Genomic DNA, 16,263 nt, shown 5'->3' on the forward strand with positions numbered 1-16,263 from the left:
TACAGGAAATTCTACCGTAAAGGCACGTTTCTAGTGCTTCTGTTTGGCTATTTGGCGCAGGGAAGTGTGCTCTTATACAATCCCGATCTTTTAGCGATCAGGAAGTGGGCGTATTATGTGTTACCATCAATCGACAGATACGTGTGTGTGTGTGTGTGTGTGTGTGTGTGTGTGTGTGTGTGTGTGTGTGTGTGTGTGTGTATGTGTGTGTGTGTGTGTGTGTGTGTATTTGATCCTTTGATCTGTTTTATTTCTTTCATTTACCTGAACATTGAAGGGGATGCTGAAAGATTTCTTACACTTCCATACCACACCTCAAACTCCAAACAGATCTACACAGATGGCTAACGTAACGTAATTAATCATCCTAATCCACATGCTACACAACGATTGATTTATATCCTACTTCTTCTTTCCCTTTATGTTGGTTCAGCGAAAACTGTCACTTAAAATTGGATCCTTCCATGCACATTCGTCCTGGAGGTAGAACAATTCGATGTTCAAGACCGGAAAAAGGCAGTTTAAGAAAGTTTGGGGGTGCTAATATTCTTCTACAAGAAATAAATAGCTCTACGGATCGATGACGCGATTCTTAGCGGACTGAGGTTACGTGGCCTACGATTTATAAATGTTATTCCTTTCGGAAAATGTGATCCCGAATGTCATTGGATTCGTTACTATTGGCTTAAGGGTTTAAACTTTAGAAAACGCTCCGCTGTTGCGTCGCTTGAGGTGCTCTCTACGCATGCTCCGAATGGGATGAGTGAAGGGTGCAAGGGACGTTCCGCTTTATATGGCACTAACGATAACGGGGGCTAACGTTGATCTGGCCCGCTAGCGTGCACGACCGGCAGCAGAACTTGGCGTAGTATTTGTGGTTGCAGAACTGTCCCGCGACGATCAGATCACACTTGGCAAACAACTGGTTGTCGGTACACTCCGGCGGTACATAGACACCTGCGGAGAAAGATGGGGAAAAGATGTTGACCGGCCAATCAGTACTGCAGTGCCCACCGGTGGTTGGGTTGCGTCGAATTTACCTTCCACGCGTAGGCTCTTCTCCTGGAATGCTTCCGATTGATCGTTCCTGGCCAGACACTTGTAGCGGCCACTGTCGGACGGGATGGCCCCGGCAACGGTGAGCACGTTCGTATCGCTGATGTGGATGCGATCGGTCGGCACCAGTATCTGGTCATCCTTGAACCAGTTCACCGTCGGCCGCGGATATCCGTCCACGGTGCAGTTGATCGAGAAGTTGCTGTTCGGCATCGGGTTCTGTCCCTGGGGGAATTGTAGTGCCACCGTAACCGCAACTGAGGGTAGGAAAGAATTTGGAAGGAAGTCAGTCGCCGGTTCCCATCGATGCGGAGTATCCACAATCCACCCAGAAGAAGTGAGTAGTATAAACTTACGTGCTCCCAGAACAACACCACACCAGGGTTTATATATTGTGTATTAATGAGCCCACAAAGATGAGGTTATATGAGATGACCACATAAAAGACTACTTACCCGGAGGACGGACTACCGATGGGGGTCGTTGGGTGGCGGGTGGCCGCGGTCGGACCGGCGGGCGGACCACTCCCGGCGACGGTCGCACCGGTGGGCGTCCATCGACGATGTACTTCAGGTACTTCTCGTCCACCGGACTGGCCGCGGTAGCCGGACCGTACGCCTGGAGTGTGACCGTGCGCGAGATGCCCTTACCGGCCCCGGAGTACGCCTGACACACGTACGGACCCAGATCCTGCAGCCGTACGCGCGTGAAATGCAGCGAGTAGTCGCGGTTCACCATCGACAGAGGCATCATGAACGTTTCGCGCCACCAGCTGACGACCGGCTTCGGGTGGCCACCGGCCGGGCAACGCAGTGTTGCCGAACCGTCCAGGTCCACCGTCTGCGATTCGTTCAGGTTGCCAATGATATACGCGTCTCGCGGGATCGGATCTGTGTTCGGTGCCAGGAGCGGGCGCGAACCCATCACCACGAAGGAAGCAGCGTGCGTTGTTAGTTTTGCACACCACGAAGTACGCAGGAAGCCATTTTGTTTTATTTTCCCGCCACACATTCGAGGTACGAGAGAGCGTGCGTTAGAGTTAGTCACAGGAAGTAGTCACAATCACCAGAAAGAGCAAGAAAGGTAGAAAGAAAAGGGTTGTCCGTAAAAGGACAGAAAAACCAGTCAGAAAGAGAACAAAGCGTTTCGGTTAGGTTAAATGACGACATGCCACAGGTGATAATTATTAATTGTAGCGAAATAGACAGCGGTGTCAAACATTGTGCATATATTAAGTTTTTGTACGTAATTTTTTGGATAAGTGTATAGAAAACTATCGCTTCTTTCCAAGCACAAAGTATGAGTTCATTAGTCTTTAAATGTTAAGTAGAAATCTCCTCTTTGGAGAATAACTGAGACGTTTCTTATTCAATCCCGCTTTAGTTGTTAGTTTTAAATTGCTTTAAAAACCCGAAAAGATCGTCAAAATTATACTATTTTTGGACTATCTTTAGCTGACTCGCTTTAAAACGGGGGTACTTTGAAGTTTTTTAGTATTTATCTTGTTTTATATCTTTATCGACCACTTTATTTGTCTGAAATTGCCCTGAAAAATATATTTTTGCGTTGGCACTATTGGAATTGGAGAAAGTCAGATTTGTTTGACACCCCTGCCAGATCGCTATCAGAACGAAATCACCAACACCAAGTTTTGTGAGGAAAGGGCCCAGTCGACCCAGAACACTTACCTCTGACCGTGAGGTCCACCTCTCGCATAACAGGTTCGCCGATGCCGTTGTCCGCGATGCACACGTACGTGCCACTGTCGGTGCGATGCAGTTGTACGATCTGCAGATCGCCCGTCGAGGTCAGTACGTACCGGCCTTGGTTGGTATTTAGCTGCAGAATGAAGAGAACCATCGCGTGTAAACCTTTGTCCTCCGACGCAACAGCGCATCTTTTGCGGGACTCACCATAATTTCACCCTTACGCCAGCGGATCGAGGGCGGCGGGAATCCGGTGGCGAAGCAGCGCAGCGTCGCCACTCCACCCTCCTCCGACTTGATGTCTAGCTCCTCGCGCGGGACCGGCTCCAGCACCACCGGACCCGGCACGCCCGGCACCACCGGTCTACCCTCGTCCGGTCTCGGCCGCTCGACGGGGCTGATGCAGATCTGGGCGCAACCGGCCCGGCAACACTTGTTGTTACCCCGGCAGTCCGCGTCCGAGTAGCAATCGGTGCTGCACTGGGTGGCGTTGGCGAGCGGCGGACACTCGCCCGGTTTGTTCGCGGAACGGCAGACGCCCACGAACTCGGACCCTCTTCCGTCCACCGTTCCGCTGCCCTGAACGTCCACCACGCACTGCGATCCCGGCGGGCAGTACTGAGTGGCGCAGGGGTCATTGCACTGGCACCGTTCGCATCCGTTGCTGGGCTCGTAGGATTTGGCGATGCCGTACTGGCACTGCAGCTGACGGCACTCGTTCTCGTACTGCTCGCAAGGGTTCACCTCATTCGCTGCACGGAAATCAAATCGGAACAGGATGTGTTAGAGGATCGTCTAGGACAGTCTACTTTCCGGCTATAGGTATTTAATTAACTTGGTTAGTCACAGTTGCGACACCTTGATATGATGAATGAATTTGGAGAGAGATGAGAAGTTTAAAAGCGACAATGATAAATTCCTTTGATAAACTGGATGATCAGCCAGGATATTTGTTATAGACCGACTTATTTATAAGCTAGTTCTTCTTTGAGGCAACTTTGGTATTTCGAGGAAATCATACTGACATGTGAAATGCATTGCGAACCAGATGGTAAAACAAAAACGCAAACATCGCCCTTGAAAAGATGATGAGAGGACAGATGATTTGATGGTAAAAGAAGATGAACCATGAGAGACACAGCATACATATAAGAAACTATGCGCAACGATGAAAAGCATTGCTGCGAATACAGCTACGACAAACTAATCCTCGCCCGCAAGGATATCGTCGTCGGTTCAGCCTAGACCCTTCCTTTCGATATGCTTATATCAAACATCCCAGTTTTATTTTGGAGTTGCTTGTTTGATTAGCATAACTCGACGATCCTATGTGATGGGATAGATGAACCATAACCAACAGCACCAAACGTCCAACATACAGATTATTGCTAATCCTTGTGATCTACAGATTTGGATGAACGCACACTGGACATTTACCGCCGAACCCGACCAGACACCGAGTAAAAAACACCCGTCAAACCGACCAAAGATGCGAGATACGTTGCAGGAAGCCCCACGGTTTGTTTAGCAGCTCGTAGCACATTTAACTCTAGGCGCACATTGGCCACCTCCTGCGTCGGCAAAGCGGGAGCTGTAAACACTTACACTCTGTATTACAGCGCGTCCGACATTCGTCGTACGAATGGAAATTGTTCCGATTTCCACCGCAGCCGGTATAGCGGAATGCAAAACACGTTTCCCGCTCCACATCGTAGTACCAGCGCATGGGACCTTTACCGTACCTGCGCCCTGGGCATCGATTACCTGCCGCTATCTTGAGACTACAGACTGCCATCACGTCCGGATCAAATGCACCGGGTGAGGGGGGGAAGAAATGTACATTAAGTGATGGGTCACCCGAAGGACATAACCTGTTGCTGGAAAATTCGTACCGAGGTTGGCGGGCAGTTGGCCCTTAGCTTCACTCACCCGATGGATCCACGCGTGACTCCGGCTGGCGACGTACGCAGGTCTGCTCGCACTCCTCAGTGCTGGCGAACCGATTGCCGTTGCCTTCGCAGCCGGAATAGTTGAAGGCATAACAAGCGCGAACGCGGGCGTCGTAGTAGAACCGGGGAACGCTCTCGCTACACCGACCTTCCGCCTTTTCGTCTTGACAAACATCTGCGGGAAGGTGAACCAGTGAGTTTGTAATCGGAATCTTGGACTCTTAAGGTAAGCTATTGAATGTTAAATATTAAAATCTGTTTTTGTTTTGTAATGACTCAAAATTCAATGAATTCAGAAGGAGAATTGTGAAACCATCAAGGAACAGGATTTCAAGAAATTGATTGTTGGACAAATGGATTTACTGCAGCGGAATAGTTGGTACACAGTAGGCGAGACAACAGAAGCAAATGCTACTTTTCTTGTGAGGTAATTTAGTGATGAAATACCGGAGCGCGTGTTGAAAATGTATGATGAACCGGTAGTTGTACCGTCATAGTGATTCGTTAAGAGGATTTGGATGCTGAGCCTAAAATAAGTGCTCCAATTCTGGCGAGAATTCTGATTCTATTTCTCTAGCCCCCAAAGTATGCAAACCGAAATGTAGTAAAATTTGAATCAATATTTAAAGAACAGTGCAAAGGACTATTTCGCATGTTGAGAGGACTGAATACACCTGCGTAAAGGGGAAAATACTAGTAAGCCCTTCCTGAACAAAGAAGAAGATTATGAAGAAGAGTAAGAGATAGTAGATGGCATTTGTTTCTGTTTTGGCCAGCTGTGTACTGACATCTGCTGAAATAGACCATTGTTATTTAAATTTAAAACTAGAGATATTAATTTTGAACTAAACTCATTGGTAAAGAGTTGAAAATAAAGGAGACCAAGGGATATAATTGTACCGAGTAGACAACCTACATTGAATGGGTTCTGTAAAGTCGTTCTAACTAACCATCTTGTCAACTTACCCACGCCACGATAAACACCGCATACCCGCTGACACTCCTCCTCAGTTCCGTACCGGTTCGCGTTACCGCCCTCTCCACTGTACCAGAACTGTTCGCACGAGCGTTGCTGGGAGTTATAGTAAAACAGAACGGCCGGCTCGCCGCGACCCGTACCATAGTCAGGACTTTCCTCGCATCGGCTACCATTGCTCGGACGCTCCTCCGTCGGTCCACGGAGGTCCACATCGATCGGCTTACCACCGCAAGCCTGCTCGCAGCCCTCTTGCGTTTCGAAGTTGTTCTGATTGCCCCCGCAGCTGGTGTACGTAAAGGCCTCGCAGCTACCTGCCGAGGCGTTATAGAAGAACCGGGCCACGTAGCTGGTACAGTTACGGTCGCCATTGTCCATCGGCAGCTGGCAGTGGCTACGCTCGAACTGGGTCGGAGGCTGCTTCGCTGGTGCTTCCGTCTGGACCGGTGCTGCCACCGGTGGTTCCTCCCGGCCCTTGGCACCATCGCCCGCGCATCGACTGACGCAGGACTGCTCGTCGGCGAAGTTGTTCCCGTTGCCACCGCAGCCACCGTAGTAGAACTGGCGGCACCGTTGCTCCTTGGTGTCAAAGTACCAGTGGGCGGTGTAGTTCTGGCATTCGCCAATCTCCGCCGGCAGGTGGCAGGTGTCTTTTTCTGAAAATTCCGTAAACCGGAATCATCCGGGAGGGGGCGGGGGCAAGGGGGAAGAAAAAGAAAAGCCAAAATACGATCAGTATCCAACGGCACAACGGCGGTCCGGTTGGAGCAAGCGTTACGGTTGTTACGGTCGTTACGGTAGGTTTAGTTTCCATCGCAACAGAGTTGGGTTAGTGAGAGGTTATGTTTTACCAATCCCTCTCAAGCCCACCCCTTGTAAAGCGGGAATGCTTGTGTTTTAAATTTTGTCGCTTGTTTTCGTTCAATTTCGTTTCATTTCCAGTGCTCCAAATGGTCGCGGTCCGAAACGGTTATTTGCAGTGCCAAAACGCCTCGCTGAGTGCCAAAACGGTTGGTTGGGTGAGTGGGGGGTTTTTTGTTTTACGTTTGAGGACACAAATTTTGCGCTATTCCAAATTTTCCAATTCGCATTCGCACACACTTTCGTTCGCCCGGACAAGGGGATTACTCCCCCCTTCCGGTGGGGCCAGCCGAGGGAACGCAACGTTAAGGCAGGAAAGAGGATCCTCTTTACATCGGAACCCGGGGTGGACCAGGACACTGATCCCGGGAGGGGGCCAGAAATGGGGCGACAGTGGGAGGATTGCTGGCTCTGGCCACACCCCCCCAGGACGCGCTTACTTACCAACCTTCGGTGGGCACCGCGATTCGCACTGGTCGCGCGAAACAAAGTGGTTCTCGTTGCCACCGCAACCGGTAAAGTAGAAGGGCATGCATTTGTTACTGGCGCTAGCAAAGTACCAGCGGGCCTGCTGGGCCTCGCAGTTGCCGGCGTCCAGCGGCTGGCTACAGCTTGCTGCACACGGGGTGGTGGAGTAGTGCGGTTTCGGAGGTGGAGTGGTGAGACAAGGGATGCGTGTTAAGGCACGGACAGTGACAGGGATTGAGGAGTATTTTGGTTGGATTGCAGTTCCCACAGGAATCGGTTGTTAGAATGTGCGCAGTTCGGAAAGAGAATATAATAGAAATGTTAGGAAGAAGAACAAACACCATTCAGAGCTAGAAACAGAACACCAGCACCAGGCGGGGTAGAACACGGCTTCAAGGCATCCATGGTTAGCGTCGAAGGGCAGCGATCTGCATGCGGCTAGAGACCTCACTCGGAGCGAGTAGTACGGAGTAGAACCACCACCATCACATTTGAACAGCAAGGCTCAACCGGGCGGATACTTACGCTTATGGACGCCGGGTGTCTTGCAGTGGTAGCCACAGGATGCCTCCGATCGGTAGTTGTTCTTGTTGCCTCGGCAGCCGCCATAGTGGAACGGTCGGCACGCGTCGGAGTCCTTGTCGTAGTACCATCGCTCGAACGTTCCATTGCACGGTCCCGATTCCATCGGCTGTTCGCAGGGTGCTGTGAAGAAACAGGGCGAGTTCTTAGTTAGTCCTGAAGAGTTTCTCACCGCTCGTAGATACTCACGCTTCGAGTCGTCGACGGCGCACGTGGCCTTGCAGTCCTCGAGCTTCTCGAACCGGTTCGCATTGCCCAGACAACCGCCGTACGTGAACTGGGCGCACTGGTTGCGCTCCTCGTCGTAGTACCACATGTTGTAGTGGCCGGTGCAGGGTCCGGTAATCTTTGGCAGCTGACACACGTCCTTCCCGGTCGGCGTCTCGCACACGTTCTTGCACTCCTCGGGCGAATCGAACCGGTTGTTGTTACCGTCGCACCCGCCGTACCAGAACCGTCCGCAACCGCCGTACTCCATGTCGAAGAAGTGCTTGACGGTGTAGTTGTGGCACGGACCCTTGTCCTTCGGCAGTGCGCAAGCCTTCTGCGGTGAGACGGGCACCACGGCGCAACCCTCGAACCGGCTGCCCTGCGCCTCGCTGACACCATCCGGGCAGCAGCCGTACTTGCTGTCCGCGCACGTGCAGCCAGTTCCGTTCGGACCCTGGGCCGCCGTTTTGCCATCCGAGCAGCACTGGAACTCGCTGTGCGAGCAGTGGCAACCCTGGTTGTGCGGGCCCTTGGCCGCCGTAACGCCATCGGGGCAGCAGCCGAACTGGTGCGCATGGCACGGGCATCCTTCGTAGCCCGGTCCGGACGCGTCCGTTTGCATATCCGGACAGCAGCCGTGCTTCGCGTACCGACATCCGCAACCCTGGTTGTCCGGTCCGCTGGCGGACGTCTTATTATCCGGGCAGCATCCGTACGGCGAGTACTTACAGTCGCAACCCTCGTGGTTGGGTCCGCGAGCCGGCACGAAATTATCCGGACAGCAGCCGTACGGTGAACCGAGACAGCAGCCCTCCTGATTGTGTCCGTGGGCGGGTGTTTTGCCATCCGAACAGCATCCGAACGGTTCCTTGCTGCACGCTGCACAACCCTCACCGGCCGGACCGGTGGCGGCCGTAACATTATCGGGACAGCAACCGTGCGCCGACCCAGCGCAGCCTTCCACCTTAGCCGGTTCCGACCCATCGGTGGTCTTGTCCGTGCTGGCGGGTTCCACGGTCGACGTTGCCTCGTCCTCCTCCTTGACTCCCGGGCAGCCCTTGAAGTTCGGACCCTTCGCCTCGGCGACGCCATCCGCGCAGCAGCCATGCTTGCTGAGCACACAGCCGGCCACGGTCGTCGTCTCCACCGGGCATCCCTCGAAGTCGTTACCCTCGGCCGGTGTCGTCTTATCCGGGCAGCATCCGAACAGCGTCTCGGCACACTCCGCCTTCGGGCAGCCCTTGTTCTTGGGACCCGTCGCCGGGGACAGCCCGTCCGGACAGCAGCCGTGCTTGGTCTCCTTGCAGGTTGTTGGAAGCGCGCAACCCTCCAGGAACGGACCGCTCGCCTTGGTCTTGCCGTCGGGACAACATCCGTGTGTCGACTTCGCGCACAGAGGTACCTTCGGGCGGGGCTTGCACTTGCGTGCCTTCTGCTCCTTGGCGATGACCGAGGTGAGCGTGTACGGGGTGCTGCTGTAACCGTCCTCCGTGCCCATGTCGGTTGCACCTGTCGTGGAAGCCCAGATATCGAATGTGGTCTCCTCTGGGGACGCCTGCGTGACTGTCGAACCGGTGAAGTCTTCCGTCGAGCCCGCCGCCGAGGGCATCTCCGTGGCAGATGTCGCACTGGCGTCGGTGGATGCACCGGTTGCCGATTCCTCGGTGGCACTAGATGCGCCGGATGCCGCCGGGACGGACGTGGTGGCTCCAGGGAGCTCGGTAGCGGACGCTTCAGTTGGCTCGGAACCATCCACCTTCTTGCTGGTATCGGTGGAACTCTCAACCTTGTTGGTGGTACTTGCCGAATCATCCTTGCTGGTGGTGCTGGCCACGTCGGAAGCGACCGTGGTGCTCAGCTGTACGCTATCGGTAGTCGCTGGTACGTCCGTTGAAGCTGCGACCGTTGATGCTGCACCCGTTGAAGCCACATCCGTTGAAGCCACATCAGTTGAGGCCACGACCGTTGTAACCACGTCTGACGAGGGAACGTTCGTCGTTGAAGCAGCGTCGACTGTACTCGATTCCGCGTTCACCGTAGTCGACGGGACACTGGCATCGGTTGTGGTGTCCGGTTGATTAGTCGTTTGGTCTGTGGAAGATTCCGACATTGCACCCGTCGTGGCCGAAGAGTCCGTCGTTGCGACAATGCTCTCCATGGTGGTTGCAACCGATTCCTTTGCCAGTGAGACACTCTCCGAAGATGGCGACGTCGACAGGGAGGCCGCGTTCGATTCGGTGGAGCTCTCCGCACTGCCCGCCACCGAGGATCTAGCTCCGAGCTCCGTTGAGCCCAAGGACAACGCACTCTCGGTGGTAGCCACCAGTCCAGCTGAAGCTGAAGGCGCTCCCGACACAGACGGATCCGTTACAGACGCACCCGTGACGGACGCATCGGAATCGCTCGCCTTCGAAGCACTGAACATCGTCGATGGTCCCGCACCATCTCCCGAACCCTCGGACACATCGAAGGTGCTGCTCGCGTCTCCTGATCCCTCCACCGTCACCTTGTCCGTCGTCGCATCTTCAGGGCTTGTGGCACCAGAGTCGAAGCCCGTCGTATCGCTCATCATAACCTGGTCCGTTTCGAACGAAGTCTCCGTCGTGGCACCGCTGCTTCCTAGCTCCACTCCCTCCGCCAGGCTCGTGTCGTCCGTGACCATCCGCACACCCGCCTGTCCTTCGGTGGTGGTCTCCACCGCATCGCTCTCTTCTTCGCACTCCTCGCCCTCGTCGTAGTCATCTTCAGCAGGCTGCTTGCTCGTCGCATTCACCGGGATGACCTCATCGCCGGTGCAAGCGTGCTTGTTGCAACCCTCCGTCGCCAGCTGAATCTTGTCCACGTCGCACTTCGACTCCGGAACGACGGTACCGTTGCTCAGGCAGAGCACCTTGCGTGACATCGCGCCACCGCCGCAGCTCTTGTCGCAATCTGTCCACGGTCCGGCGAACCACTGTCCGGGGCAGTCCGAGGGACCGTCGCACTCACGCTCCCGCGGGGGTTTCTGATCGGCAACGCACTTGTAGTCGTCATCCGCGCGCTTCAGCGACTGCCCATCGAACACCCCGCAGACGACGGTGCGTGTCTGGACGCCCTTGCCACACACGGCCGAACACTTGCTCCACTGGGATGTGTACCACTGGAACTCGCACGGGGTCAGCTTGCATTCGCGGCGCAGCTCCGGCAGATCGCGGCTCGAGCAGAACTTCATGTCATAGATCGTGCCGGACTTCGAGGCACAGTGTACCGTTCGGGTTTCTACCGTCGCTCCGCACTCATCGCACTGTTGCAGCAGAAAACAAAAAAAACAGCATCATAAAATACAATTAAATATAGTGAATTCCGTGATTTACTGCATTAGATAGTTATTTTATCTTTAAATCAGCAGATCTCTACTTATTAATCAAAACGATTGTCGAAAAGCAGTTCGAATTTAAAACCCTTTTGCCTGAAAGTAGGCAATCGGTACAACACCACGAACCGGTTCGATTTCGATATTGAAAAACCGTTTGAGAAAATAAACGATTCGATTTGAAATATTGGTAATCCTTGCTCACCCCTGTCCAGGACGACGTGACGTAGTCGACACCCTCACAGGGCCGCAGCATACACTTCTCGCTGGCCACCGGCTTTTCCGTGATGCACTGGTCGTCCTCTAGTACCGTTATACGGCCACCTTCCTTCCGGAAGCAGGTGACCTTTCGTGTCCGCTCTCCTTCGCCGCACAGCTTGTTGCACTGTTCGATGATGGGGAAGAGAAAAAAAGGGTCAAGGATTGGTGACGCAAGTTACATTTGAACTTGTTGAGACAGATCACTAATTACTCACCGGTGACCACTTGCCAGTATACCATTCCGGACAGATGATGCCCTCGTTGCAAGCCCGTTCCGTAGCTGGTTTGTTGCCGACCTGCTCGAGGCAGACATCATCTTCGATTTTTTTCGTCGCACTAGAATGCACGAGTGTTGGTCAGAGAACTGGTAAAGTGACGTGTGAAATCGACTACGGTACTTACCCATCAGCGGACACACGCTCGCAGTAGACTTCTCGCGTCTGTTTACCCTCCGTTCCGCAAGGTTTCGAGCAGTTCGACCACGGACCCTCGAGCCAGCGCGGTGGGCACGCCTGCTGGCCACACTTTTGCGTCGTCTCCGGCTTCTCGGCCAGATTGCACAGACCCTCGTCCACCACGTTCAGCGAGTTCTTGCTGTTGCAGGTGACGTTGCGCGTCTGCACACCACCGCCGCACGTAACCGGACACGGTTCGAACGCGTTGTACATCCAGGAGTAGCTGTCCGGCTCATCCACCGGGGCCGACTTCGACGACACGCTGTACTCGTAGTCGACGCCCACGTTCTTATCCTGCGACAGTAGCACCAGGTAGACCGACTCGGTCGTCGGCCCGAGGCACGTTAGCCGATCCGGGGCCGCGAATCCTTGCGGACGCCGCTCGTAGTGCCAGTCACACCCGGCGAAGTGAAGCGTGCGCGGGAAATCGATACGATAGTTGCCGTTCAGGTGGTAGAAGCCAGTCAGGTTACGGATGGCCAGGTAGTTGTTTGACGGGGCACGCTCGCTGACGATCACGTTCGTCGCGCCGGACGGGATGAGCAGCAGGTCGTTGTAGCCGACCAGCAGGTTGGTCGCGTTCAGCGTTCCGTTGGCCGTCCGACAGGTGGAACCATCGCCCCGGCAGATGCGGCACTTGTCCTCCTTGGCCTGCGAGCCGAGCATCATGTCGCAGCCGACCGGCTGGCAGGAGCCGTCGACGCACACGTCGAACGATTCCTCGTTGCAGCGGGTACCGTCGGTGACCTTCGCCCGGTGGCGGTAGTAGAACCGCTCGCCCACCGGCATGCAGTTCAGCTCGCACGGGTTCGGGGCACGCGTGTACGGGACCCACTGGTATCGGTGGCCCTCGAACGGCACGTCATTGAATTCCGAGCATTGCTGCTTGCGGAAGTCCTTCTCGCGCTCCTGGCAGTCCTGCGATGGGAATGGGAGATTTTCGAGTCAAAACTAACACCTCATGACAATCGGGATTCATAGTGAACGTCATAAAAGAGTTTAAGGATTTTAAATACTAAGTAATACTTTAGTAGTATAATTTTGAATTTTTAAACAAGTTAACTTTGCATGATTTTATTTTGCCTTTGTGCTGTCATTTTCAGTTAGGCCATTTTGTGATCATTTTTCTGTGTGAAATCGTTCGTTTGCCGCACCATGGGCTTCTTCAGATATTGCAGGTTGTAATTTTAATTGCGAGAATGTTGCAGGCCGTAGTTTTACTCTTGCTTTATTGATGCTATAACAAATTATTCAAACAAATGCTTTTTTATTATCTTTAGAGCACAACCGGCCCCGGTACACAATCCTCTTGAAATGAAACAAATAACTTGTCTGGCTCGGAAGGAAAACGCAAGGGCCACCGGAAACGGAAGCCATAATGTAATCGATTTGTTAGGATCAGGACTGTGCTATTTTTCTCCCTTCCTTTCTTTGGTTTGGCGAATGTTTTCTTCGTTCGGCGAAAAGCATCAGTAGTTTAATTCACCACAAGCACACAATCGTCCGACGGGCCCCTAGTTACTGTCACGTTCTTCGTTGTGCCAGTGTCTTGTGCTTTATTGGCAACGGTCCCATTTGGACGAAGAACTCTCGCTCTCACACAGATGGGACGAATAAAAACATAAAACGCACGGTGTCCCGGGCTGCAATTGAATATGTGTTGCTGACATAATAGAATTTATCGACACAATTATTGCATGTGCATCACTGCAATACCAATGGTGGGGACGGAAGACGGAAATATACAATGAGAGGAAACCAAAAAAAACGTTTTAATACGATGATAGGATCGGCGTTGTGTTTCTGCTTCCCATGCCATGATCAATTGTTTGTCAATTTAGTCACGATTGAACGCGAAAAAAAGATATGTTTCTTTGCCAAAAATCGACAAGGAAAAGGAGAAAGATGGTAATACAGAATTGTGCTTCACCTATTGTTTTTAATACCTTCATTTCATGCTGGGAACGTCACAAATGAAATAGAAAGATAATGAGTTTGTATGCATTTTATAGGAAAATAGAAAATCGTATCCGTTTCTCGAAAGGAGAAACATATTGAAACATCACGGTACAAACCACCATTCGCCTCCATCGACATTTTCACACATATAGTTTAAATGGATCTTAAAAGCCGAAAATTTAATTGAATCAAATATGTATGGTGGAAAACCAATTGAGAGCATTCCAAATGTTCCTTCATTCGACACCATTTCTTCGACAGCCGTTTTTCACAAAACACTGGACAGGGGGAAACAAAACTACCATGCGCCTCCATTACGAATTTAATTTGTGTTTACTCTTGACGCACAATCAAATTACATGAATAGTTTAGTGTGTTGTTATTATTGCCGGAGTTATTTCCGCTTCACCAAACACATCAAGAAGAAATTAACTTTCATCCTTCGACCATTAATGCAAACAGCTGAAGACGAGGTACGATTTCCATCGCGTCACGGAAAATGGGCGATGAGAAATTTCCTCATCTCGATGGCCCTCGGGCAAAATAAACATTGATTGAAGGTTGGGCGTGTGCGCGCATTAAATAAACATGAAACCGTTGCCGCGTCCTTTGCGCGAAGCGACGGAAATGCTTGCCGAATGAAAACGGGAAAATCTTTTCTTGATAATGGACACACTTTCATCACACAAAAATGAGGTCGGGGAAAAGGAAAATGAAACCATTGACCATTACCTGCGTGTTGCAAGAGAAGTACTTCCTTCGGCCGCCCGTACACGCCTGCGTTCCGTTGGAGCTGCGAAAGAGAAGAACACACACACACAGTTTACAGTAGAAGAAAACGCACAGCACAACAATCGAAGTGCAATTCGCGGCGGACCGATTAATGCTCACCTCTGCTCGAGACATTCACGCTCCTGGTAGGCAACACCTCCGCCGCACGTCCGCGAGCACTCCGACGGTGCCCCCCAGGCGCCCCACCGTTCGCCCGGCCGGCCTTCGCCTCCGGGGATGATGAAACTTTCCGGCTGGTACAGGCTACCGCTATGCTGTCGTTTATGTCGAGCGCCAAACTGTGGGAAAAGAAATGGAAACCCCATTAACTCGCGGGTCCGATCCTCCCAAATGAGTCCCTTCCCCACGAGGGGTCCGTCAACCCCCACCTCCCATCCGGAGGCAAGCGATTAGAGGCGAGCGCTGGCTGGATGCGAATGGCCTTGTGCAAAGCACCCATGGGAATGCGACTGCCATTGTATCCCGGTGTAAACAAGTTGTGAATTTAATTTTAAAATTAGATCCCCGTCCCCCCGGCCACCACCCTGCAGGGCCGTGCCAGAAGGTTCGATTAATTTCTTCTTCGCGGGAGTTTGAATGCGAGTAATGCGTAATGTCTAATGGTCCCTCCCGCTAACACCAAGAAAGCCAGTCCTCGCGAGCTGCTGTTAACTTGTAGAACACGAGATGCTACCATCGTTACCTTAACGTCTGTTCTAGCGTTTTGTCAACTGTCAGCTTTCTGTACGCTCTTTCATGTTCAATGAACCGTCTTACCCACCGGGGGCCACGACGTTCGCGCCCCCTGAGGTCATAAGGTCAAGTGGGCCACCCGAAGTTGGCAGACCGCCCTTCAAGCCGGGCCAAAGGAGCGAGTAAAACTAATTCCGACCGCCTGTCTGCGAGCATAATCGTCGGTTGGAATGTAAAATCCCCTCTCTCCCCCCACCTGGCACTGAAGAAAGTTGCCAGATCGTACGAAACACACGGTGTGTGTGTGTGTTTCATTAACATTTCCAGCTATCCAGTCCAGTCAGCTGTGTCCGCCGCAAGATGTCTCCGGCCCAGGGCGTAGAGCGGAACACACCGTCGAACACTTGCCATCCGGCGATGAGTTTTCCACTTAAGAGTTTCAATTAGAACCAGCGACCGACCCGCGCCTAACGACACTCGGACGGCAAGTGTTTGCGGAAATTGAATTTTTACTCCAGCGGTTACACCGGTTACGGGTCGGAAAAACCATCCCCGCCCCCCTCCTGAGAAGTTTCCCGCTCCGGTGTGTGCGGTGGTGTGCTTTCCGGTGGGAATTTCTAGTTGGTTTTCAGCTATTTCCTATTCTGCTCGCGTAGTCCTGTGTGGCACACGCTGGTTTGGCACTTACCCGTCTGGATTCGGTAAAGCTAAGTTGTAAGGTCACTAGTAGCACTAACAGCTTCGTGTATCTGGAAGGAGAATCCAACAGAGAAACAGAGTCAATGGATTAATAATTTTACACGCAAAACATAATCTTTAAAACAACAACGAAACAGAAATTCATAATTGGAATAAACGCCGTGTCCTTTTTTTGTTGTTGCTTCGAGTGTTGTATCGACGCACAAAGAAAGACCTGTTGCGGTGCCACTAATATTCGTTAACATGTAACGACTTCAGAAGTAAT

General features: G+C 52.5%; 1 protein-coding gene across 1 annotated transcript; it reads right to left on the bottom strand.

Moving 5' to 3' along the window:
• Nucleotides 1-799: 799 nt before the first annotated feature.
• On the bottom strand, nucleotides 800-16,044 carry LOC131286249 (papilin). Its single transcript, XM_058315180.1, has 19 exons — nucleotides 15,988-16,044; nucleotides 14,727-14,905; nucleotides 14,568-14,628; nucleotides 11,824-12,794; nucleotides 11,637-11,757; nucleotides 11,366-11,545; nucleotides 10,188-11,091; nucleotides 9,828-10,139; nucleotides 7,788-9,719; nucleotides 7,542-7,721; nucleotides 6,993-7,163; nucleotides 5,678-6,343; nucleotides 4,710-4,886; nucleotides 4,368-4,568; nucleotides 2,970-3,514; nucleotides 2,745-2,895; nucleotides 1,512-1,946; nucleotides 1,041-1,313; nucleotides 800-957 (listed from the first exon to the last, which is right to left on the bottom strand). The coding sequence occupies exons 4-19, from the start codon at nucleotides 12,663-12,665 to the stop codon at nucleotides 800-802; spliced, it is 7,248 nt and encodes a 2,415-aa protein (XP_058171163.1). The 5' UTR covers nucleotides 12,666-12,794; nucleotides 14,568-14,628; nucleotides 14,727-14,905; nucleotides 15,988-16,044.
• Nucleotides 16,045-16,263: the final 219 nt, after the last annotated feature.

This window comes from Anopheles ziemanni, chromosome 3 (assembly GCF_943734765.1).
Source record: "Anopheles ziemanni chromosome 3, idAnoZiCoDA_A2_x.2, whole genome shotgun sequence".
In the NCBI taxonomy this organism is placed as follows: Eukaryota; Metazoa; Arthropoda; class Insecta; order Diptera; family Culicidae; genus Anopheles; species Anopheles ziemanni.